We start from the raw sequence: 26,786 nt of genomic DNA, 5'->3' as shown, positions 1-26,786 counted from the left end.
TTTTCCGCTTCCTCGTAAACATCCGCTGTGTTTTATTTTCAAACCACAAGCTAATAGTGCAATTAATGCTAGTTATTATCATAATTTATTTTTAATTGATTAATGATGCAATAAACAAGTTGAATTCACTGAGCGTTGGCTGAGATGCATGTATGTGGGAATTTGAACGAAAAGGAAAAGCGATGCGTCTGGGGGCAATCAATTATTCTCTGCCAGCTTACTTTTAATCATAAGAAACGAAACAAACAAAAAAAAACCTTACAAAACTACAACTCGTTGTTCGTGGTCGAACGACGTCTACTGAAATCAGTTGAAAAATGACCCAATATTCTCGAGAATTCCCGGGTTGCGGTTATTCTGGTTACTGGCCGGGGTCCGGCGTCTACTGTTAGTTACCTGTGGGCTGATGCCCAGCATCTTCAGAGACGGTGGCACGTTTATCTGATCCGGAATGCGAGCATGTCCAAAGTCAACGGTGAAGGCTTCGCACCAAACGCCAAAGTGACCGATGTCGAACACAGTCAGATCCCCGGGCAGGGTCAGCACGATGGTCTTTTTATCGTAACGACGCAGTGGAGTTTCCTTACCGTTTTCGTCCGGAATGCGTATACCCTGAGGACTAGGTTTCGGACCGCGACCGACCCAGAATTTAGCATCTATTAACGGTTGGAAGAAGGCAATGCGAATTGGTTTGAAAGATCAGTTGATTATGTCTATCCCCACAAGCCGGTGCACTTACCTGGTGCCTCCCCGTCATAGTTGAAATTTGGAATCAGTAAAGTTTGAGCATCCACAATCACAATGCTATCCGAACTTACGTCATGTACCCCGCCCAGTTGTCCAATTTTGGTTGGTCTGGGAAAATCCAAATCGGGTCGAATGACTACATCTCCAAAGTTTACGCTGAAGTCGTCACACCACACCGAGAACCACCGAACGTCCCGCAGGGTTTTTCCTTCCGGAAGTGATAACGTAATGTCCTCATTGCGATACTTCCTCAGAACACCGGCGCGTCCTCGTTCATCCCGCAATCGATAAGCGCCCTTATTAGTTGGTGCCCGTGTGTTACCCACGTAGAAGTAAGCAGCTGAAGTACATCATTCCCATTAATTACTGGTGGTTTTTTCGATATTTGACAGAGTACAACACTTACCTGGACCTTCTCCGTCATAGTTGAAGTTCTTCAGAAACAAAGTCCGAGCATCTACCGCATACACCGATCCAGATACACCGTGATGCAGCTGGGAAAGATCACCGATCTTGGTCCCGTAGTACCCTTGAAGAGCATCCACGCTGGAAATGAGGCTACCTGCAACCGAAAATAAACACACACAAAAAACACCATCAAAACACAATCCGACAGTCCGTGGCCGCGCCGTAGCGCGTAACGTAGAAAGTAAAACCGCTTTGCTCTAATTTTGGGGCAGAATATTCGCGCGAGCGTATTTCGAAACCCAGCTGCATATGTGATCAAATCTGGCTCTGTTTTTACTTTCCCTTTCCACTCTCGCATGACCGCATAGAGCCATTTATTCGAATGCCACACGCTAATATAAAATAATCGGGTTAACGACTCCCCCAAGCCGCTCATACCTTGCCACCCGACATCAACACATTGTCAGTCAGCAAGCCGACCATTCGTAAACAAAACAAAGACACGGGTTTCGTGCCCAAATGTCAAACTTTTCAAGCCTCCGTGATGCTGGCTTCGCAAGCATCATTTCCCTTTCGTTTGTCCTCTTTTTAGTATGTTTAGGGTTGCATTATGAAGCGGATGCAAGGCTAATTTAAGCGAGAGGATAGTAATTTCTATTCAATCAGAGAAACCGATTAGCTGCTGCTGTCTTTCCGTTTTTAATCTAAAAGCTTCGACGCGCGGAACGCGCACAATCATCAATCACACACACGATCACGAACACGTTCATCACCGCCCTTTCGGATGCTGATTGTAATTGTTTCCATTATTGAGCGGTGGCGGGCTCAACAATCATTCGCCTACAACCTTCTCCGTCAACTTTCGCTAGCGGAAAGAGCACTATCGGCCGTTGCGGCTGCCGGCCCGCAGGCTACACGGGAAACCTTTTTGGATGGCGCCCAATCTAGCGGAAAACGGCGGACGCGGCCGCTATGCCCAAGACCACCAATAAAAAACAGTCGGACGAATCGTGAGAAACTGCTCGTGAAATGTGTAATAGTAAAGAAACTTATTTCGAAAGGTGCTTGGCGGCCAGCGGCGCCATCGTCCCAAAGAAGGTATAATAATAATGGGAAAAAATGCAAATTGAATTGCCTAATCGAACCGTTAATCGATTTGATCGAGTGATTGATTGATCGGGTGCTCGTTGGCTGCGGAAAGGTTGATTGAGTTGTTTCGAGCATCAATGGTAAGCAATGATCGAGCTATATGTTTGATGATCGGCAGTATGGCAGTTCAATGTTCTGGTGGGCGGTAGTCACACGGGCGAACTGAAGTGTCACATGAAACAAAAAACGCGTCAGGTGTTGTCTCAATAAATTAAATAAAAATACATTGATACAATAGCGGCATCTCTATAATAGCTCGTGTGGTAGGTGTCTTCGACGCTAATACAACAGTAAGCAAAACACAGAAGACACGAGCAGCGGTAAGCTGCAGTTTCGTAGGTATCGACACATCGTGAGCTTTAAAAAAAGTGAGTAGGACACACTACCGCTAAAATAAAATGTTTAAGTAGCACTAACACATTTATCTAATATACATAATTTAAGGTCGAACAGCTCAAGAACTGTACAGGATGGCGTTGGGCCTGTGGCCTTCGACTGGCATGGTTCATTCTCACTGGTTCGGATGCCTTCATGGCTGGTAGGTAGACGTTAGAGTCTGTGGTATTATAGAGTCCCGTACAGCGGAATGCGCAACACTGCCTTCTTCTTTGTTTCTGGCACCCACAGTTTTTGCTGTAACTTTGAGTGACTTCAACTTATGTAACTCACACAATAAATTAATATGAAGTGAATTGAAAACCTACTGTTTTGTGGCCTATAGCACTTTATTCATGATACTATTACATGTAATTTATTTTACATTGTTACAAAGAAGTATAATAAGCTGACCGTCAACCGTCTAAATAAGACACTGTAGTCTTATTTAGACGGTTGAAGTATTTCGCCATGATATTATTTTTCTGAACACTAATACTTTTCTTGCATGTTCTCCGAAAGAAGATTGTTTGTTTACGTTGCACAACAGTTTATAAAGAAGAGTTGCACAAAGACTGAAGCAAATCTACCTATCGAACTCTCAAAAGATCTACCTATCTAATACGAAGAATAATAATCCTCGAATGCGTGGGGAGTATCGTTATTATGTGATTATAATTATGAGCAAAAATTTAATGATTTAATATTAACATTATTTTAAACCAGGAGTATTTCGCTTGAAGATATAATTATTAAAAAATATATGTGAATTATTAATTTAGGCCTCGTTTTAGCAGTAATCACCCCGTTGGATTAAAGAATTTTAACTAGCACTAATAAATTATTTCAATTTAACTTTTAACTCTCGACCGAACTCGTAATCTGCCTGGCTTGAGATTCGTTGACGTTTCTAGCCAGCCTACACGCTAAAAGCGCATACACCAGATCTTAGGCAGTGCGCCCAGCAGTAACATTTCTAGCCGGCCTACACGCTAAACACGCTTCCTCCAGATTTTAGACAGTGCGCGCAGCAGCACCAATGAGACTAATACCGGAAAGAAGTGCTGAACTCGCACCAAAGAGATAGTTAATTATTCAGGACTTATTTTTCTAATTATTTAACGCGACCAAGCACACTTATTCCTACTAACATTTGAAGAGTTTTGAACGTCTGTCAGTCGGTCCAAATAGTGAATCGAATTTGTTAGTTGGGCAGAAGGTGTGGATGAACCAGCGAAATCACGACTGTACCACTATCTACGCATATTATGGAATATCATACACATTTCAAGTGATAGAGAAGGTATTCTCATAGACAGACCAGTCGAATAAACCAGTATACGAGAATTTATTTGATGAATGTTAAATGCGCAATGCGGTTGGGACCCAATTTTTATTGCCACAAGCAACATGTATTTCCTAGTCTGCCTGACAATAAAATTTGCGTCATGATAATTTACTTGCCTTCAGTGCGATCTGCTTTATCGACGGGCTTTTATCTGTCACATTCAAAACAACTGCATTTTAAAAGTGCGCTATATCTAGTGATGTTTGATTTTTAAATCCGCTAATCGAATAATTTTCGATTTATTCGTTTGTATAATTGGCCATAATAAGCGATTTATAGAACTAATCGAGTATGACGTAACCTATATTAAAATAAAACAAAATATTCGTTAGCCAAGCAAAGAAAAAAATAGTGGCTTTGTTATAAGGAGTTCCGATTATGTTTCGATTAATCGGTTAACAGCTGTGGTAATCGAATATTTTTTAAAATATTAGCAACTGTTAGATAATCGAAGTAATCGATTCATTTGTCTCGATTAGTGTCACGATTAGTGACGATGGATCTAGCCCAGTCCGACGAAGAGTTCCCCGGTGAGAGAAGTTCGAAAGTGTGACAACCAGCCAGGTGCCGAGGTCAGTTTGACGATTCCGGTGGAGTAGGGCATCCGGTTTGCTGGAGCCCTGGGGCGACTGGTGGCGTCTCGTCGCTATCTACTCAGTCTAGTCCCCAGTGGTGAATCTAGCTTATGCTGGCGGCGAGTTCCCTGGCGAAAGAGGTTCTCCCAATACAGATTTTTCTTTGGTTTGCGCTATATCTCGATCAGAATAATCGGTGGGGTGCCGTGGTCGGTCTTGCGATTCCGGATGGAGCGTGGCGTCCAGTTCCCTGGTGTTTCGGCGACCCATACTTGCTGCCCTGTTGCAGTCTATTCGAATAGTCCTCGGCGGTGGATCTATTCCGATTATTCCTGTGGAGAGTTCCCTGGCGGTGATTTCTCTCCCGAAACCGTTGCTCGATGTTCATCACGCCGTTTCCACTGTAAGACGGTCATGATCTACATCATAACTCTGTTGACTGCGTTCCACGTCTTTACGTCGCTTGTCATTCTGTAGGCTACATTATCCGGGCTGATGTCTGGTCCTCTCGTTTTAAGTAGCTCCCTGTACGTCACTTCATACCTCAGACATTCGAAGACCACATGCTACGGTGTATCCTCGACGTTCTCACACTCCGGGCACAATGGTGACGTTGCGTACCCGAGCCGATAAAGATACTTCCTGAACCAGCCGTGGCCAGACAGGTGGAAGGTCATCTCTCCGTGCTTTCTATTGACCCACGCCGACAGGTTTGGGATGAGCCGGTAGGTCCACTTTTCTTTATCCATATTGCCCCATTCCTGCTGCCACGTCACCATCGAGTCGATTCTCATCAACTTCCTCACGTTCCTCGCGTTTCATTGATTGTAGCACTTGACATTCTCCGCCAGGGTGATGCAGAAGGGGGTCATCTCGGCGATAACGCATACTGCCTCCGAAGATATTATTCTGTACACAATCGTACGACCACTGGCCGGGACGTCCTGTTCAGCTTTTCGAGGCTCCGCTTGGTTTTCAGCGCCGCACCCTAGGTTGGAACCCCATATCGCAGTATCGATGACGAAACACTAGATAACAGACCGACTTCTCGCAGGTGCAATCAACATGGTTGTTAAAGCTCGGTCGTTGATTATCAGTGCACGCTTCGATGCAATCACGTGCCCTTCGACGGCGATCTGTATCCGCTCAACCGCTTTGCAGTTGCTGACCAACAACACATCCGATTTGTGGTAAGCTATTTGCAGCTTGACCCCGTTCATCTAGCTCTCGATCGCGTCTATTGTCTCCGTAACCAACACCTCCATTTCTCCGAGACACTGTAGACACTCATCACCGTTAGTGACACGTCGTCCGCGAAACGCACGATTTTCACTTTCTCGGGCAGTTGCAGTGTTAAGATCCCATCGTACATCCCGTTCCGAAGAGTTGGACCGAGAGTGGAGCCCTGAGGAACGCCCGCTGCGACTCGCATTGACTTCTGCCCTTCGTTCGTCTCGTACAGCAGTACTGTACTGTGGAAGAAGCTCTTCATGATCTGGCTCATTCTTCTGTGCAGCGCTGCGGCATTGGCCTGAACGAGGCTGGGTGGCCCAACGACTACCCTGACTTTGGCAGTAATAGCTTCTGTACCTACCACATTTCGGGGAAATTGCCACTATCTAAACACTTCTGCAGTAGCATCCTGAACATGTCCGGATATGCCAGGATCGCAGCTTTCAGCGCCACGTTTGTTATTCCATCCGGACCGGGGGCTTTCTTTGCTTTTAGTCGCATCGACGCTTCTTTGAGCTCATCGTTAGTCGCTTGCCACTCTGTTGGGTTTGCTCCTTCTTCTTCGCCGTACGGTGTCAGTGACCAGGTAGTTGGATCGTGCTTCGGGAAGAGACCATCAACGATTTAGCTTTTTTATTAGAGGAAACTTTGCCACTGCGACCTGACCTGACCTGAATATTCAGGTTATCTTTTGTGGCTGCCCCTGTTTGCTCTACATGTTACAAATTGCCCGACTCCAATGTAGCTGAAAGCGAGTTGTCTTTAGCTTACCCGGGTATATTTCAGCTGGTGTCGACCGGCCCTCATTTTCGTCATGACGACTCAGTGCGCGTCCCCCAGGGGTTGGCGTCTACTTCTCAGCACAGTTACTTATGGCAAACTCGCTTGAACTCCACTTTCGTCTTCCACTTTAGCTTGCAGGTCGTCCTTCTCCGTGCTGCAGCTAGATTCCATTGGCTAATTCGGTAGCGAATCGCCTGGTGGTCGCTATGGAGATACATTCTCATACACACTCGCACACTCTCCAGTTCATGTTCGCCGTCAGTCAAGAACTACGGAATGTGGCGGAATTTCCTATATCTTTTTCGCTAATTAATAAGCTCCCAATTTTGTCACGATATCAGGATCCATTTACCTGCACGCTTCGCCGCTATCTACAGTTCTCGGCTGTAGACCTAACCTCCACAGCGAGCCGATCGATAGTAGTCGAGGTCTGTCGCCAATTTTCACTACAAGGAAATATTCTCACATGGAAACTATTGCAAGTGAAATTTTGAGAATTCCATTTAATATATAAGGTATATATTTGTTGAATATATTCAATTTTTTCAAATATCTCCAAAATATTTCGCGGAAGGGGTGGTTTGGCCTCAAAACCCCCCTTTCCCCGTACTACGCCATTGTTTTTTTTTAATTTCCCAATAGTCAATTTGGCAGCTGCGAAACTACCCAGTCGAACAACGAAAGTGGGTGCTTTAAGGTCGACCTATTCATTAACCAACTAAGTTGGGTTTCATCGGCGAACAATTTTCGTCATAATATTAATCGCCAAATTTAAGCTATGTCCGGTTTCAGTTTTAAACAGACGTTCATGTTCTACCCCCATAAGAGTCGGTGTCGACTCAAATTAATTGGTTGCTAAGTCCGGCCGTACGTGTTCGAAAACTGATTTAGTTGGTGGGTAAAATGGAGGATTCTTTATGGTAAACTTTAATTTGACACAGTTAAATGAGCTAGCTCAACGAAGCCGTTGGTCTTTTACAAACTTTTACAAATAACGAATATTAGAGTTTGTCCGCCCGATCTCATGCGCGTCTGCGTCTTGGGAGTTATTCATTTCGCTCTCACTTACAGGTCTCGAGTGTGCATCCACGTCCGTTGGTATTAGGGCAGAAAACGAAATGTGTGTAAATACCTGCTACAGATATTCAGAATATGTACATCAGACGTCTGAAACACGTTTGACAAACGTTTGAGAAGGCGCAGTGATCGATGCAACGCAGTTTGAGCGCAGTTGTCAAACGCGTGTAGTTTCGCAGATGGCAATAGTAAATCACTGATGTTCGACGTTTATCAATTTGAAGGTTTACACAGATTTTTAAGGAATTTTTGTTCTAGCCTAAATTTCTGTCATCTGTTGTAGTAGTTTCCTCATTGATAGTGCTGACTGATTTTGTAGTACTGGATGCACCTTTTGACGTTGTCATTATTACGCGGGGCGGTCAGAATTTTGCCATCCTTTTCAATTCTGCTAATAAAAGAGTAGAGTGGGGTCAAGTAGGTCAGTTTTTGTGCGAGCTCGTTCGATGGTATTTTTGCACTGATAGTGACAAACAAGCATTCGTTGGAAAGGTTATACATCTTGCCACGTTTTGGCAATAATAATTGTATGGCTGGTTTAATAATTTTCAAGCGTAAATCTAATAAGGCAAAGGTACTTTTTTCGATGGATGCTTTTAAAGTCTGAGGGTACGATAGGTCACTATATTCGAGGTTAACTAAAACAGTGACACGCCTAGAAAATCAGTGGTACAACTTTTATTTGAAAAATATGAACACTACAGATTATTCAAAAATTCGTAACACAAACAATACATGCAATCCATTGACACCATTGAGGTAAGAAAATGAGGAAGTCGCAAATGATGTGGAATATCATGAAACCACGGAAGGAAATGCAAATAACATCTTCGGTGTCCTCGTGGTTGCCAGAGTGTGGAATTGAAGTTGTGCATTCCACATTAAGGAAAGGGAAGAATATTTTAACAGTTTCAGTTTATTATAAAAAAAACCTATTTTAATCCACCTAGCGGTGCAATTGTGCCTTTCTCAATCATGAATCACGAGAATGTGTGCGTTGTTTATATTCATTAAAAACTTTTAAATGCATATATTACATTTTATTATTATACATCACATGACAACTATATACAGGAAAATAAATCATTATTCGAGTTCTAAAATTTTGAAAAAGAAAAAACAGCCACGGTAATATTGAACTGAAAAAAGGTGCGAAATCGGCAAAGTCTCAAAAAGTCGATTTTTATAAAAAAAAATTTTTCGAGGTAACATAAAATCTCGACGTTTCATGCATTTTAAAGATGTTTGGCATCAAAAATACGAATTCGATTTCTGAAATTTCATGGGGTCCCCCCTTTGGAAAAAAAATTTGAGTTCCGGGTTATATGGGAATTTCATATGTGACCGGACGATTTAGTCTATATTTCCGGACCCATATAAGCGATCCGTACGAAATTTTATAGACTATAGCTATCATTTGGGACTAAGTTTGTGAAAATCGGCCCAACCATTTCAGGGAAACTGATGTGAGTTCGTAAATTTTGAAAGATGGCCGCTTTTCCCGGGCACTTCCGGAACCGTCTATGGTGGTCAATGTAGTCAACGAAAGTTTGTTTGGCCGTCGGTGACCTAGAACTGCAAAGTTAAGTTATTTGAGAGACATTTTAGCGAAATTTTTACCTTTTTTGCTTCCATCGGAGTATCGGTTTGAATCACAATTTGCTATGTGATCGCACGCCACAACCAGTAACTCCGGAACCGGAAGTCGGTTGGGGATAAAATTTAATAGCCATTTACGGGGACGCAACATCTTTCATTTGAGACTAAGTTTGGTTGATTCGGTCTAGCCATCTCCGAGAAACCGATGTGACTGTTAGTCTGAATTTGGATACTTCCGCAGGGGCTTCCGGAACCGATGATGATGGCCAATGTGACCAAAGAGACTTTGAATGGCTGTTAATGACCTAGTACTACAAATCGAAGCAGTTGTGGTCACATTTTGGAAAAATTTTCACCATTATACATTCATTGTAGAATTTCTTAAAATCGACATTTTCTGCGTGATCGTACTCATCACCCTGTAATTCCGGAACCGGAAGTCGGATCCATTAGAAATTCAATAGCAGCCTATGGGAACGTTGCAGTTTTCATTTGGGACTAAGTTTGTAAAAATCGGTTCATCCATCTCTGAGAAAAGTGAGTGAGATTGTGTTCGCGTACACACACAGACGCACATACACACACATACATACACACACACACACAGACATTTGCCGAACTCGACGAACTGAATCGAATGGTATATGTCACTCGGCCCTCCGTTAAAAAGTCGGTTTTCAGAGCAATTGCAATACCTTTCTATTGAGAAAGGCAAAAAGAAAAAAATATGTCCCGATTTAGTCAATGTCCCTATTTCGTCAGCCCAAAATACACCACGCAACTGATAAAAACGGGTCTTTAGTATTCACTATGTTCCACATTAATAGGTAAGGTTAATAGGTTTTTTTAGGATATTTTTTTCAGTTGCATCGAACTACACCAATTTTAAGTAGTTTTCAACGGTTTAATTTATCGACTTCTTCCAAGAGTGGACGAACCTGTTCCCATTCTTGCGATAGTTTATGTTAAAAGGGTAAATAAATAAATTGGTATACAGAAATTTTCAGCTTTTTTCCTACACAATATTAATAAAAAGCTTATTAAGAAACTTTCCCTAATAAGGTTGCGAAAATTAAAAAGTATTTGAAAATTTTTAATAGATTTTTAGAGCAGCGTGCACCCAGTGCACTAACGCAAGTGACGAAAGGTTAACGAAAAGTTTCGTGGAAAAGAAAATTCAAGTAATGATGATGAATTTCCCTAAAAGCTTTCAAGAGCTTTTTATTTGCACGCATGCACTTTAGAGGTAGCGTGATATCAAGAGCTGCAATTTCAGTTCTTAGTTCTCAGTCGCGTTGAAAGTTTGAGTAGACGCTATCGAGAGTATGAACTTTAAATTGATTGAAAAATGTTTTTCCGATTTTTTCGGTTCAGCACAACATATATAACCCCTTTAAGAAAATTCAGTTTTCTCTACACGATGGATATATTGAATAATTTAGATGTTATTAACAGAGCATTAGCAATAATTCGTTTGTATATCTATTTTATGGGCTATTATTCTGCTTTTCCATTGATTTGGTTTAGCGTTTGAGATTTTTAGCACTGATGTTGTCCTCTGCTGATTTGAGCGATTTTCTGAGTCCGTCCACTATCCCATGTGTTATCAAAAACATCGCCCAGCATCAATTTTGAAATGTTCTCAATCGATATCCGAAGAGAATAATAAAAGTTATAACAAATGTCTCGCGCACTGTTAGGTGGATTAAAAGCGTTTTTTTTTTCATTAAATGATCCAATTATACTCATTTCTGAAAATTTCAAAACAGTTTCTGTGGAACAATAATTTTTAAACAATGATCTTTTTCCCTCATTGAACTCCATCAATTTCGAAAGCTGGGCACCACTTTGACTCTTCAAAGTGACCTTTGTTTACATTCGACGAGTTTTGAGTCGAAGCAACAGCATTATCGACCCGGACTCGCCCATGCAACTTCACTCTCATCGCTCAATCGACAAGTTTCAACTAGGTATACGGTCACCGCGAAATCCCACCACGGTAGGCCAAATATTGGCACAGTGCATCGAGCGGCATTTAACCTTTCGATAAATCACTTTTCTTCGCAACACGTCGACCGCTATTCATAGATGATTTCGCGCAAGTAATACCCACTCCAGTGTAGGATATTAATGATTGCAAGAATCACTGCTTTTTATCTGCATCTGGACAGACAGGTTTTAGGCAGGTACCTCTTCAGCCACCATCCCCACCACCACCGGAGAGCACGTTACATCTTTCACCCGGCGACGATCACTGCGCGTCATCTGTCCGGTGGTATGGTGGTTCGAACAGGCAGCCGCGCAACCGGGGGACCAGCTTCTGTCGGTGGCAGGTTTGAATCGATTTTATAACCAGTTGAACGGGTGTCGCTTCAAGGATGATCAGATCAGATGCTTTCTAAGCTTTCCAGGTTTAAATGTCCTGTCGATATTCGACACGATGAAGTTACCACAGAGAACAGCATTCTTGTTCGTACAAATATGTTGGAAATATTTGTGTGAACATTTGAACGAATATGCGTTAAAAAACTAATGCCGCCGTACCAGCCTATCCCAACTAGAAGTATAACTATGTCGACCATTTTTTAAAATCTCTATGAGATCAGCTGTCAATTCAGTCACACTCACCTACTTAACGAAATGGCGACAGTAGCACGTTTTTTTATACTAGTTAATAGCTCGAGATGAACACCTGTTCTCTGCGGAGTTAGTATTAAGTCTGCTGTTTCGACTCGACACCCACATTATACCTAGATCAATTCAAAACGCCATAAGAATTTTGTTATTAAGCCATATGTTGTTTTTGGTATTGCCGAAGCAGCTGACCAAGATATGTAGTCGAACCTTTCTTTTTATTCTTTGTAAGTAAAGTAATAAATGAAAAGTATTTTATGTACATGATTCACTAGAGCCACACCTTTTATTCTACTACATTGACCCCTATCGTTTCGCTGGGTAAATTGTCAGAGATCCTAACCTACACACAAATAAAAATCAGTAAGAATAAACAAATTTTGGTTTTAATTAACAATTTTCCCACAAAAAAGATTCAGGTTTTATTTAATCAATACTGTTGCATGAAATTACCAACAAATTCATTTGTTGGCTTTTCAATAGTTTCAACAAATATTTTGTTTGAAACAACAAAATCATGATAAGCGTACCCTAACAAACAGGCGCAAAGAAACGAAAAAAATCTTTAGTATTAACCAAAGAAGAGAATAACTCAAACTTAGCTGAAATCAAACATCGATTCTGTTGGTTTTTAACAAAGGAAACAGTTAGATCTAATAAATTTTATTTTGTTTCAACAATGTTTCTATTTAAAATGCAAACGTGCTTTCGAGAAACGCCCCTTCCAGTTTGAAACAGTCATTCGTCAAGTTTGAAATTCAACTAAACGCGTTTTGTTGTTTCAAAAAGGCCTGATTCTTTTGCGTGTATGTGTCTAAAGGCTAAAACCATTGGCAAAACAAGTCCAATAGTGTCAACCAAGGGCGTGTTCATGTAGAAAATCAATTAAAAATCGTTCTAAAGCTTTAAGAGTGGGACATTTGAAAAGTCGTGCTCTGTGTAATAAATAAAAGTTTTATTCTTTATTTAATGACCCAATTCTCTTAAACTTGTGTCAAAATCGTGCATAAAAAATCTAACATCCCATACCACCTATCGTTCCCATTAATCAGCAAACGATTTCATCCAGCAACTCAACGCCTTCGTCTGATTGATCTATCGTAGCGCAGATCACATCGCCAAAAGTCAAGGTCTATCTCCTCAAATGTTAAAGAATCACAGAAACGAATAAAAATAAGCACTACACGCACACACACGTTAATGCAAACGCCGCGCCATATTGTCTACTGAAATCGATCAGGCAACCACCGGTGGTGAAAAACTGGAACCGGTCGAAATCCAGTTTTCGGCGCAGAAAAACGACAGTTTCTGCAATTCCATCGCTAACCGGCAACGGCGGGGATCTTTTGGAACATGCAGAATCCTACTTTGGTCGGTAACAAAAATGGTAAATCAGATTGGGACATGCTCTGTGCGCAGGCAGATCCTCGCTCGATTGCGCAATTATCCGTCTACTTAGGCTGCGTAGTTGCAGGCAGTTTTGCGAAAGAAGGTGTCTTCTGTGATGAAGAGTTATACCTAAGAGAAGAGACGACAACAGGCTTCTTGCTCTTCTTAATTTTATCTACCAGGCCCTGTCGTAATTCCAAAGACAAGAAGCATCCATCGTTGCCAGATTCCATTTATAAGTTTTTCACAATTGCTGAAAATAATTGTACCTCAAATATCAACCCGCTGTCAAAAATTCACAATACTAGATGCATTTAAAAATTGAATTTTATGTTTATTCGTGTCTCTCTTAACAATACACGTAGTTATATCGTCATTCAGGGTATTTATTCAATTTGCATGAAATGTTCATGTGTATGAAAAGTAGCCAAAATAAATTCAGCAGCACTGTTTTTCATCCCGTTTGAAAATATTATGAACGCTCTTGACTGGCAAAACCAAAGAGAATAGGGAAAGAGACGAATAGTGTGAAGCCAAAAATACCTTATTGAGCAGACCAATCGTGCAATGTAAATAAACATTACTCATGCCTGAGTTGGAGGAGATAAGTATTGAACTTCTATCAAAAAAGAAATTTGAATTTTCGTCAGAATTTAGTTCAATCGTGATTGTAAGGTGCATTCTAGAGTATATGTATGAGTAAAAATAAGCTTTAGAATTATTTCATCTCTGTTTCGAAATGCACATCGTTTGATAAACAAATCCATCGATCGACATACGGTTTGTTTTCAAAATATAATAGGAGTCATTTAAAGTGCTGCCTGTAGAAGCGGTTGCCAAAATTCTAGTGTTGAAATCATCATAAAGGGAGTGTTGCCGTTTTGACTGATTTTCACTCTTCGTCTCTTTCACTATTCTCTTTGGGCAAAACCACCAATCAGAAGCTGGTTCAATATTGAGGTTAGGACTGGATTAAATTGGCTACGCGATTGTCTTCTCTTCTCTTAGAGTTATAACTTAGTTTTAATTTTTTCAAAAACGTTTTCAGAGAAAAATGTCCAAGCCGTAATTGTTTGTGTTACTAAAGCTCTGCAAGTGTTTTAGGATACAAATCGGTCGACTTGGAAAGATCACTGTTAGCGTGCTGTCAGCAATTTGTCTACTTTTACTTATGGGCATGAGAATGACGCTTTAAAGGACAATATTCCGGTATATGAGCTGTGATAGTTGGAAGTGATCGATAGTGTCAACCTGGGACGGGACGTGTAAAGTGAAAAAAAAGTAACTGTCACCGCGAACCGGCAATGGCCTGTCATTGCGAACCGGACCTTTCTTGGCGATTTTCATTTTCTTGAAATGGACAGTGTCTGGGTAGTATCGTAATCAGCCCATGGACAACTTGACAGGTAGTGCTTGTTTCATATATGTACCACCGACTTGATGGTGGCGCTGCATTGTCTGTACAAGTACCACGAACAACGAAACGAAAAAGTTTCAAGAGAAAAGCGTGTTTCGTTACGTGTGTTATGAACGCCGTCAATGTGGCTAGAACAACATTTAGAAAATGCGTATTCCAGAATGTAGATAAAGAAAACTATTATTAGATAATAAATTTATCCCTAACTGGAAACCGTCAGCAAAGTTATATAAATCTTACTATAAATTTTGCTGGCAGTCGTTGTTTTTAGCAACCGGCTCTCTTCCTTCCTAAAAATATTTTGGTTTTCTTGTTGTGTGAAGTTTGTAATCGGTTAATCGTTGGTGATTTTATTTCTCAAGAAATATAAAAAAAAACATTTTGGCCAATGAAACCTACGGCCTTGTTTCAGGTTCATTAAGAACGTCAAGAATTCTAGTATTTTGATCGGAAAAATAAACAGTATATGTAGGATTTTCGACACATTTAGCAAAATTGGTTTTGAATAGAATTTGTGTGCTTTTATCGGAATTCTGGCCAGCAAACTGGTAGTGCTCGGTTTCAGCAAGAATGCTGCCAGAAATGTACAACTTTGTTCGACTACTGACAGAGTTTTTTTTAGACTATTGCAATAATTCTGTCCGGAAGATATTGCGATGGTTTTGGTACGGATCCCGGAATTATTCTGGCGTTTTACTCGACCCAAGTCTGATAGAAACTTAACGGAGCGGCATCTACCGGACGATTTCATGCCTGAGGAGATGTTGATTCGATCCGGAAGATTTTCGGAAATCTTAATATAAGTGGAAGTGGCATGATTTTGAAAGTCATCTTCTTGTATTTCCGATAAACAATTTATTTTATTTTGGATTTTTTACATTCAAAAATGGAATTTATGTTTCTGTTTAGGTATGGTGGAATGAGGAGAGTTTCTAATTTCAACAGCGAAATAAATTTGATGATAGAAATGCTTGTTTATTTTTTGCAAATATGGAAAATAATAAATGGGATACGCCTTTTTCAAATTTTGCTCCATTTGAGCCGCCATGACATCACCAAATCACCACAAAATTTGCTTATGAGTTCAATATATGGGACCTTACAAGTTGTCCCAGGGCTGATCGTAATATACAAGGTGTATTTAGAAAACATATTTTACATGTTGCTTAGATGCATGTAGATGCACACAAACAAATATGCAAAATGCACCGAAGGCACGTGCAATTTTATTATTCTGCTCAACAGTTATGGTTCGTTTCGGTAATTTCCCAGCAACCGTGAAGTCAGTAAATTTAGGTAAGATTTGTTTTCTGATTTTTTGTGAAATATTTTCCGAGTCTCAGTGATGAAACGTCACTGAGCAAAAAATTGTTTATTGAGATCTCAGCTGTTGAGATTTCGGCAAAAGATGCGAAAAAATCTGAGATTCGACAGAAAAAATTAACTGTGAGTATTTGCAAAAATCGGACATTACTATTACTACTCTCATCTCCACTGCTGTAAAATGTATGTATTGAACATAATTCGGCTCTCCATTTGTTGAAAGCACGCTCGAAGCATATGCCGAAAAATGCATAAAAATGATAACAGAATAAACGAGACGGAAATAGAAAATTTGCAAATTCCGAATAGTTCAGTTTCTCAGTGTAAGATTTGCATATTCTTAAATCGTTCTTAAAACTAGCTAAAAATGAGTTCTTTTGACTTAATCGATAAATAAGGTAAATTTAGGTGAACCCCGTTAAAGGTGGTTGCTACTTAACTACGGCTATAATTACCACTCAATGATAGATTTTTTAATACTCAACCTTGAGTTAAGTATACTTAAATTTAAGTTAAATTTACCAAACTTTGAACTTACCGAAAACAACTCAAAGGTACTTTATTCCACGGAATAACTCGACTGAGTTGATTCTCTCATTTTGGTTTTGACAACACAAATAAGTGCGAAAGATACTGCAAATCTCAAAAGTACCAAAATTTAAGTTAAAAGAACTTAGTATTTGGGTTGTTTTATTTTTGTGTGCACAATGCCATTCACAGAACCACATCATGCTCTTTTGGCTAAAATTTATGACAGTCCGTTAGCCTGCAATTTTTGCCACTTCGCTAGTCTGTGTGTAAAGAGTCTGTAGTAAGCAGCTGTGGAACGGGAATCGCAGATAGATTTTTTTTTCTTTTTTCATGTTCATTTTATCTTTCGTCTCGCATAGCCTCTTATTCTGTTTCGCATCTTCGAACTGTCTGCATCTGACAGTTCCCTCCGGCTGCATAAGCCCAGTCAAAAAGGGCTAGTTGCTGGCTAACGGGGGGCAATTTGCCAACTCGGATGCGCTAATTGCCCTTCAATTTGCCAGCAAATTGCTGGCAATTTGGGGGCTATTTCAAATGCAACATTTGGGTGATTTGCCGCCGTCATTTTTTTGCCGACCTACTCGCCTTTAAATCGCCCCCAAATCGCCCACGGAACGCGCTTTTTCATCGCTTTTAGTTGCCTTATTTGAAAATTACAAATAATACTTATTTTCGGGTTCATTATCTACTCACTTAAACACCACCAAACTATATGAAGAATTAATGGTGAATATGATATTGCACACCAAAACTTACCACAATCTGAAGTTCATTAGGAATTTAGATCAAAGATCTTGTTCTACTATACTTACACATGATTTCACAATTTCCCACATACGTTGGCTTAATGAAGTGCACTAGACAAACAAAATTCATGCGAGAACATGCCAATTGTTAAAAAAATTTAAGCTTAAGCCAAACATGAACCGCCATGTTGGAAAAACGCGAAAAACAACCGAAAGTCCATTTCAGCCGCCAGAAAATTTGTCTGAGTATTGAAATTGCCTTTAAATCGCATCCGCAAATTGCATTTGTTCCTGGGGGCAATTAGTCAAACTTTTTAAATCGCCTGACCATGTTCGTCCGCATTCTTTTAATGTAGAATACATTTAAGGTTTCAATATAGGGGTCCCGTTTCAAAATATCGGCTGCGGCGCCGCGTCAGATTTTGAACGTTAATAACTTTTATCATACTTAACAGAATGATTTGATTTTTAGACCAATTTGTTGCAAATATGTTCCTCTATGCTGTATTAAAATTTGAAGTATGTATAACATGTACTAATAACAAAAAAATGTGTTTTGAAAAATCTTTCGAAAACGACTCGGAAAAGTGAAAATTTTCAGCCCATCCCGCACAGAGCCGTCGTTATGGTAGACCAACCGAACAATAAAATAATGAAAAGTTTATATATAGGTCCATTACATGTTTGTTCGTATGGTTATTCGCATTGGGTTGCTTGACGAGAGCACTTGGTGGGGGAAAGACGGCATATTCCTTTGGTTAGGCCATTAGAAGCCGGACGGAAAGGAAAGGCTCATGCACGGCACGAGAACGAGCGAGAAAGCGATAGTAGTGCATATTAGCGCGATTATATAAATATCTGTCGGTCGGTTTTTCTCATCATTCATATTCGTTCAAGCACTAGCAAGCAGGCAGTCCGAAGAAAAGCAGTTGGCGATGACGACGGCGGAAAAAGTGCCCCAGCTACTGGTGACTCATCGCAACCCGATCAGGAACTGTCGCCCTGCAAGAATTTCGCCCCAACTAAAGGGCAACAGAGTAGGCTATCGTTCCAGCGTCTGGGTCGTGAGATTGTGCAGGACTGCAAAGTCGAGCTACGCTTACAAAGCTCAGTCGTAATGATGCCCCGAGAAGCCAACGATGCCTACTTGGTCGGTTTGTTCGAGAATGCAAAATAGTGCGTTCTAGCTCACCGTGTCCGCGGGGAGTGCATCTGAATTATGCTCCCGCAATAAAACAATAAACGGTTCTTTACAGGACCAATTAATTGTGTTCTAATAAGAGTTAAACTGTAATTTACATTTTATGGTGTATAACAAATAATTTTCAGAAAGCAATATAAGAAATACGATGTGTGGAAAGAAAGAGAATTTAAATTATCCTCTCTCGCTCGTTTTCGTGCACTGCTTTTCCATTCCTTTCTGCTGCTAATACCATCATAACTAAAAGGAATGTGCGTGTTCCCCCACCATCTCATGACCAGTGTTGCCACAATTGCATGTCGCTATTACAATTTGAATTATTTTATTGATCCTCTCTAGTATTGATAAAATATAGAACGTGCAAAGTACACTAGTCGCATGCTTTTATTCGAACTTTTTGGAAGCCTCCGTTGATTAAACTAAATAGCCTTTATCAGCGCTAACAAATAACACGAAAGAATTTAAATTTGTGAAAATCTTCTCCTTCCTTCTTTTCAAATCTGCAACATTCTTTGAAAATATTGTTGGAATGTTGTTATTGAAAAACTGAACATGCAAGTTTGCTAGCACTGGCCACTAGATTGAAGGCGATGGAAAGACAGAATATTCGTTTTGGTTATGCTAGTATTGGTAGCCGAACGGAAAGGAAAGGCACAGGAATGGCACGAAAACGAGCGGGAGAGCGATAGTAGTGCTTTCTCGTGTTTTCATATATGAATATTGGTCGGTCGGTTTTTCTCATCATTCGTATTCGTTCAAGCACTAGCAAGCAGCCAGTCCACCGGAGGAAAGCAGTTGGCGATGATGACGGTCCGCAAAAGTGCCCCAGCTACTGGTGGCCCATCGCAACCAACTACCGATCAGGAACTGTCGCCATGCTAGTATTTCGCCCCAACTAAAGGGCAACGGAGCAACTAATCCGCTGGCTAACATTCCAGCGCCTGGTTCGTAAGGTTGTGTATTACTTCAAAGTCGAGCTACGCTTACAAAACTCAGCCGTAATGAAGCCAGTGCCTACTTGGTCGGTTTGTGGGAGTGGGCGTAAATTACAATAAAAGCAACGGTTCTTTTCAGGACCAATCAATTGTGTTCTAGTGAGAGTTAAACTGAAACTTTCATTTTAAGGTGTGTAGCAAATTTTCAACAAGCAACATAATACGTTGGGTGGAAAGAAGTAGCTTGCACACGGAACAAAAATTTAAATTATCCTCTCGCTCGTTTCGTGCACTGCTTTTCCATTCCTTTCTACTGTTATAAGTATTACCAAAACGAATGTGTTGTTGCATGTGTTTAAGAGAAACGTTGAAGTCGCATGCTTCTATTCAAGCTTTTTGGCAGCCCCCGTGAACTAACTGCATTAAATGATTTTTTTGTGCAGCTCCGTGCTAGTAGCAAACAAAATGGCCCTACCAGTGTCTGATTCGTGAGATTGTGCCGGATTTCAAAGTCGAGCTAAGCTTATAAAGTTCAGCCGTAATGGTACCCGAAGAAGCCAGTCTTGTCGTTTTGTTCGAGGCTACAAAACAGTTCGCCAGGCACGTAACTATCATGCCAAAAATATCCAACGATCCAGCGCATCACCATCAACACCAACGCCGATACCAAAGGTTCTTTTCAGAATCACCATTATTACCATAGAGAATTATTTGAAAATTTCCCATTCAAACGTGATTCTGTTGAATATTATTAGATTTAAATTAACGTCTCGAATTGAAATCACGACGCTCCGGTTATGTGACAGACATTACCCACTCATCTTTTTTTATTGTGACCACGACTAACGGTTTAATATAGACACCCCATTTCAATATTTCTGAAGGAACAGAAGGTCGAGTTTGGAAAGTTTGTAACTTTCATTGTACTTAACCAAATTACACAATGTTCGCACTAATGATACAGAAATATGATCAGGAATCTTCTGTTAGATTTGTAAGTATGTATAATTTACATGAATAAAGAAAAATTGATTTTCAGGAATCAATTATTATCTGTTCTTCCATTGGCCAGTACTACGCGACTTCCTCATGCTAACAATTAATTTCATCGTTAGCCATCTCCCTCACCAAGGCCAACAACGCCAACAAAACCGGTCCTTTTCAGGACCACCATCATTTTTGTAAAGAATAATTTGAAATATTCCTCGCCCAAATCAGCTTTTGTCCGAAAATCCTAATGAGTATCAACATATTTGAAGAACGTGTTCCTTATGTATTCTACATCTCTCCGGTTATGTCGCAGACATTACCCACCCATCTTTTTTTTTTCGACCGGGAGACGTTGCATTGTGTTGAAATTAGGGCAGCCCGAGGCTAGTTGGTGACGGTGCCGGTGGTTGAGTGGTAAGCGAGACCGCCACTCACCCCAGTTGGTCTGGGTTCAATCCCAGCCGAGGTCGTTGATATTTTTCTGAGATGATAAAATTCTGTGGTCTCACCTTCCTTCGGAAGGGAAGTAAAGCCGTTGGTCCTGGACCATGTGTTGATTGGACGATATCTAGTCCAGAGAGTGTGGGAGTCACCTCTCTGGCGTCGGTGTTTGGCCCCGTAGCGGAAATAGGAAGACGGAAAATAACTAGAACTAAAAGAATAAGAAAAGACTAGTTGGTGGTTGGAGTAAGTTGGCGGACTCCCTTTTCTCCGTTTCCGTTAGACGCTATCTCTCATTGTGTTGCCCAAGAAATGTGAAATGCATTCTTCAACGAGATTACGTTGCTTAACATTTTGTTTTATAGAAGTTGTGGGCGATATTGTTTTTTGAGCATTTAGTGTTATTTTCTATAGCACACAAAAAAAATTAAGTCCATATTATACTATAAACAAACTTTTTTTTCAAAACTTTTTTATAAAACGTTTATTTATTTTATTTATTTATTTCAAGTCGTCAATCAGATGTAGACCGGTTTCTTACAATAATTATTAAACTAACTTAACACTAGTTGAAATTTTGGTTTACTTTAAACTGCTGCTTAAATTTTGTTTTCGACATAGTGAAGTCAATGCTTTCGCAATGTTTGTTGTAAATATTCATCATTTGGTTTAAAGGGCCAAACTTGGCATAATTAGTGCGATGGCGAATTGTACAAAAGATGCTGCGGTTACGTAGTTGTCGAGAAGGAGCATAAAAATTTAGTTTCGATAAAAGTTCGATTGAATCAATACGATGTGATACAATGTCGTTTACAAATGATACCATAGAAAATTCACGACGATCTTTCAAGGTTTGAATGTCAATTAGCATGCACCGTGCTTCATAAGATGGCAAATGTAGTCCAGTCCAACCTAGTTTACGAAGAGCGAACATCAAAAACTGCTTTTGTACTGATTCTATCCGGTTTGCATGCGTTGCTGAAAAAGGCGACCAAACTATACTACAATATTCTAGTGTTGAACGCACATAGGCTACATATAATGTTTTTATTGTGTAGGGATCTTGGAAATTATAGCTGAAGCGTTTAATAAAACCTAGTGTGCTGTTTGCTTTGTTAATTATTGTGTTATAATGATCTATGAATGTTATTTTGGAATCTATAATAACTCCTAGGTCTCTTATTCTGTCACACTTTTCTACTTGTTGATTTCCCAATAAGATTCTATTGTTCTGTATATTATTCTTTCTACTCAATGTTATGGAATTACATTTTTTTACATTCAGTTTCAGCAGGCTTTTATTACACCATGTATAAAATATATTTACTTCGTTTTGAAATGTCTGAAAGTCTTCACCATTTCTTATTTCTAGAAACAGTTTCATATCATCAGCATATATAAGAACTTTTACATTTTTTAGAATGAAGGAAATGTCGTTAACAAATAAAATAAAGCATAGCGGGCCCAAATGAGACCCTTGAGGGACTCCTGATGTAACTTGAATTGGGATTGATTTTATCCCTTTAAATCTAACAGCTTGTTCACGATTTGTAAGATATGATTGTACCCATGTAAGAAGTCCTGGCTCAAACCTCATTTTTTCTAATTTAAAAAGTAGCATGGATATGTCGATGCGATCAAATGCTTTGCTAAAATCTGTATAAAGAGCTTCAACGTGGTTTCCGTTATCCATTGCTGTTAATGTGTAGTTAATGAATTCGAGTAGGTTTGTACTTGTAGAACGCCCTTTGAAAAAACCATGTTGCACATGGGTAATTCTGTTCTTGATTTGGTGGAATAAATTTTCATTAACAATCGCCTCGAAAATCTTGGGAATGCACGAGATGATAGCTATTCCACGATAGTTACGCACATCGGATTTGTTACCATTTTTAAAAATTGGAACTAGGAAAGAGCTTTTCCATGTTTTAGGAAAACAACCTGATTCTAGAGACATGTTAAAAAACCAAAATAAAGGAGCGGTTAGTTCTATTGACAAAGTTTTTAAAAACACCGGTGGAACGCCATCAGGTCCAGGGCTTTTAGAGCTATCCAAGTTTTTTAAGGCATCCATGATTGTATGTACTTTTATCTGTTTAATGTTAATATCTCTTGAAAGTTCTGGGAGGAATGAAAAGTATTCACGCTCTCGATCCTTCTCTGAAAATGTAGTGTAAACTTCCTGGAAGAATGTTGCAAAAAGATTGCAGATTTCCTCTGAGTTATCGCCTACCTTTCCATCAAGATGCATTTCTGTTGGGAAATAATCCGATTTTATTTTAGTTTTTACGTAATTAAAGAAGTTTTTTGGGCAAGTTTAATTGGCATATTCCAAATACAAAATTTCCCCAGTAACCACTAAGCCGTGAACTTGGCATCAGTTCGGTTCTATCGAAGACTACATATTAAGAAGACTGATATCTCTTTCCTTCCCCCCCATACAAACGAGAAGCGACAGAGGTTACAGTAGGTTTGTTCCAGTACCAGGAGAAACTGGAAGTACTCCGGAGCAAACAGGGAGAAAATCGTTCCTGTACTATCTTCTTCTCTTATTTCTTCTTCTGGTAGCAAACCGGAGTGAAAAGGAGCAAGAATTTTTTGCTCCGGAGCAACAGGGAGTAACTTCCATGTACTGGAACAAACCTAGTACCTCTATTGTATGAAGGTAGGAAGCTCAATGCACAAGTGTATATATATATATATCAGTGGCGGATCCAGGGGGAGGGTCCTGGGGGTCCGGACCCCCTCCGAAATTTTTTAACCTTTTGAGAAATTTTAAATTAGTTTTAATTTTATACTAGTTTTAAACATAAAATCAGTTGAAACCAAATTTTACCACCAAAACTGATTTTCATTAAATGAGCTTTTGACGTATAATTTATTGTACAATGTTCATTCCAAAATCAAAATTTCGGACCCCTCCCGAATTTTTTTTCTGGATCCGCTCCTGATATATATGTGTGTGTGTATGTGTGCATCACTATGGGAAGTACCACATTTACCCGCAAATGGCGTTGCTGTTACTGTCTCCAGATTCTGGACAGAGTTGCCAGTCTTCTGGATGCGCAGTCTTCGATAATATGCTAGTCGAGATCAGAGTATTTCGATATACCTATACTGAAAGAGAAAGTAATCAAATAGAGACTCTCACTTACTCTTAGGATCACTTGATGTAATTTTACGTTTCGTTGAATATTGAGTTCTTCTTCTCATTAAATTGATATCCTCGTTTGCATCACATTATATTTCATTCCACAAAGATGATAACGCACATTTACGCATCAGTACCAGAGCCCGCTGCTAGATGGTGTCATCTTAATCATTACGTACAGGTTAGTGGCGATAAGTCAAATGTTAATTCCGCAGCGGTCTTATTGTTTTGTCCAAAAACTGAGTTCCCTGTTTACGTCAGCCGCCTTTTAGACTGTAATATTGCGAGTTGTGCGGTCGGATATACGATGAGGCCAACATAGAAGTTCATGCCAAACGGTTCTTGAATCTAAGCTTTTCCTTATTTTAGAAGGCACGTTTAATCAAATTTACTGTACGTTTACGCTAAAGATTAATTTGTCGATGAGAGTACTACACACTATCATCGACCGTCGGATACACACTTCAACTTAGAGACGTCCTGTTTGATTTGTTTAGAATGAAGTATTTTAGTACACAGTCTTTATGAATTGATGCCTTTTGTCTTAGCATGCTTGAGTAATGCTTGAGAATAGTGAAGATTGACTAAAAGAAATTTCTCCTGGCTTAGAAACATTTGTCGAATGAATACGATTGCTCTGTTTCAACTGAGCATCAAATAGTATGCAATTCCTATTCAACTTCAAAACTCACCAAGACTTAAAAATCGCACAGAAAAACCCGCGTGAGTAAAATGGTTTACCGACAGCAAAATATGGGTCAATAATTTTCCTTTCTATCGCGGCCGGCTGTGTACAGTGTTAGCATTAAAACTCCGCGATCAGCGGCGAGATCGTTAAAATTAAGCAGCAGACCCGAAAAGCAGGTGATAATAGCTTCAAATTTAAGAAAACCAATGTTTAATTCAAATTTTCTCTACGCGCGCTGTCCGTCGAAAAGCAGCCGGTCGCTTTCGATAGCAGGGTTGTAGTTTTTGATTTGCATTTTTGCTCTGGAGTGATTTATGTTTTAATTTCTAAAATTTTGTGATTCCGCCTTACGTTTTTTTGATTCAATTAGTTTATTTGATGGTCCCGCCTTACTACCATAATTTCGGCCAGGCTCATATCTTTCATGATTTACGGCTCGAAAGCAACGTGATGTTCAACAAAGTAGCTAACAAAATAGGGGGAAAGGGACAACACCAGCTCCCGGTTAGTCTATTAATTACCTTGACACCATCTCGCGCGAGCCACGGGGCAAAATTGCTTGCCTTCTCGGTTTTGCTTCCGACAGCAGAGCAATCGGCCGCTGCTTTAACTCATCGGAGAAATTGAAATAGTGATTTCCCCTGCAACGCAGTACGAATGTGTGCCGTCCCGGTGTTTGCCCCCCTGCCAGTGCATTACAGCTTAAGTCGCAATTGACCCAAATAAGTGTGGATTCTCTTTTTCAGTGACACCATTCCGTTCAAATCCCATGGCTATGAATAATGGTCGATCCCGACAAAACACACACTCGCGCGTATGCTATAAAGTCCAATCATTCAACAACTTACATATCGCAACTGCTCCAGCCACAACGATAAACTCTCGTCTCGACAGCATCTTAACGGTTCTCCGCTGGTCCGTCCTACTCCAGTTCTTCTAGGGGAACGTTTGTTAATCCCACAATTAGTGCTTCACTGGTCAACCGTCTTCTCCTACGGCAGCAGCACTCAAACCAAACCACATTCACTTCGACGCAGTACCAGCCGTAACTTCTTTCACTGTCACTTTCCTACTACTTGCTACTTTGACCGACCGAAAGATAACTGCGACAATTCACATTCTTTGCCCGCAAGGCAGAACTTCACTTTCCACTCCGGTCGTTCCCGGGGCCTTCACAAATTTGTCACTTTTCCCTCTGCCAAATCAACCAATCGTTTACGCACTAGTTTCCTATGTCGTTCACACCGAAACGGAACGGACCCAGCTCCTGGTGGGGCCCCTTCAAGTCCCGTTGGAAAATTACCCCGCGCGCGCTTACTTCCAACTCAATATGTCTCGGGTCCAATGCAACGCACCAAATCCAAAAGATCTCCCTTCGATCGGAGATTCACTTCAGGGAAGGTTGATGATCCGCACCGTTCAAAAGCTCACAACAGACTAACTCCTACCAACGGGTTGCAGGAAAATATGTACACATTCGTGTGCGGCCGAGCTGCGTTGGGATCGCGCTGCTGATCAATCGGGCTCCCCGAAAGCTCCGATCATCATTGCGGCTCTCTCTCTCTCTCGGTGCTGTTGAAGCTGCACCGCGCAACGCAGTGGTTATCTCACTGGGCGACGGGTTCGTCGCTGACGTCGGAGTCATTCTATCGGGAGTGGAGTTCTGTACTTGAAACGAGCGATAAGAACAAAAAAAACACACGCAACTTTGAATGAAGTAACAAGACCTGCTAGTGACCTTTACTGGAGCTAAAAAAATGAGCATCATGTAGGGGGAAAAGAAATGCTAGTCACAGGTGCTGTGGAAATATACAAGGCAAAGCAAATAATGTGCGTGATGTCTCTTCAGCTTATTTGGGATGGATATTTTTTGCACTATATCCATACTAACCTAAGTACCTAAAGTGTTATTTGCATTTTATATGACGTTATTCGTGTTTTAATGTATAATATTCTAACAATTTAGGAGAATACTTGTCCAAGCGCGAGATTCAACACGGTGCCACAAAATAAAAAAAAATATACTTTTTAAGTGATCTGTTAAAG

The 26,786-nt window shown here is 40.4% G+C and overlaps 1 protein-coding gene across 1 annotated transcript in view; it reads right to left on the bottom strand.

Moving 5' to 3' along the window:
- Positions 1 to 26,200, bottom strand: part of LOC131677127 (protein Skeletor, isoforms B/C) — a 38,364-nt gene extending 12,164 nt beyond the window's left edge. The window contains exons 1-4 of the mRNA XM_058956748.1: positions 25,589 to 26,200; positions 1,154 to 1,309; positions 740 to 1,087; positions 397 to 656 (exon numbers count right to left, since the gene is read on the bottom strand). Coding sequence (XP_058812731.1) covers positions 397 to 656; positions 740 to 1,087; positions 1,154 to 1,309; positions 25,589 to 25,637 — 813 coding nt within the window. The 5' untranslated portion in view covers positions 25,638 to 26,200. The remainder of the gene's footprint in view (positions 1 to 396; positions 657 to 739; positions 1,088 to 1,153; positions 1,310 to 25,588) is intronic.
- Between the last annotated feature and the right edge of the window lie 586 nt (positions 26,201 to 26,786).

The sequence above is a fragment of the Topomyia yanbarensis genome, chromosome 1, assembly GCF_030247195.1.
Source record: "Topomyia yanbarensis strain Yona2022 chromosome 1, ASM3024719v1, whole genome shotgun sequence".
Lineage (NCBI taxonomy): Eukaryota > Metazoa > Arthropoda > Insecta > Diptera > Culicidae > Topomyia > Topomyia yanbarensis.
Note: the sequence above shows the minus strand (reverse complement) of the source record. Positions and strands in the feature narration are given on the sequence as shown.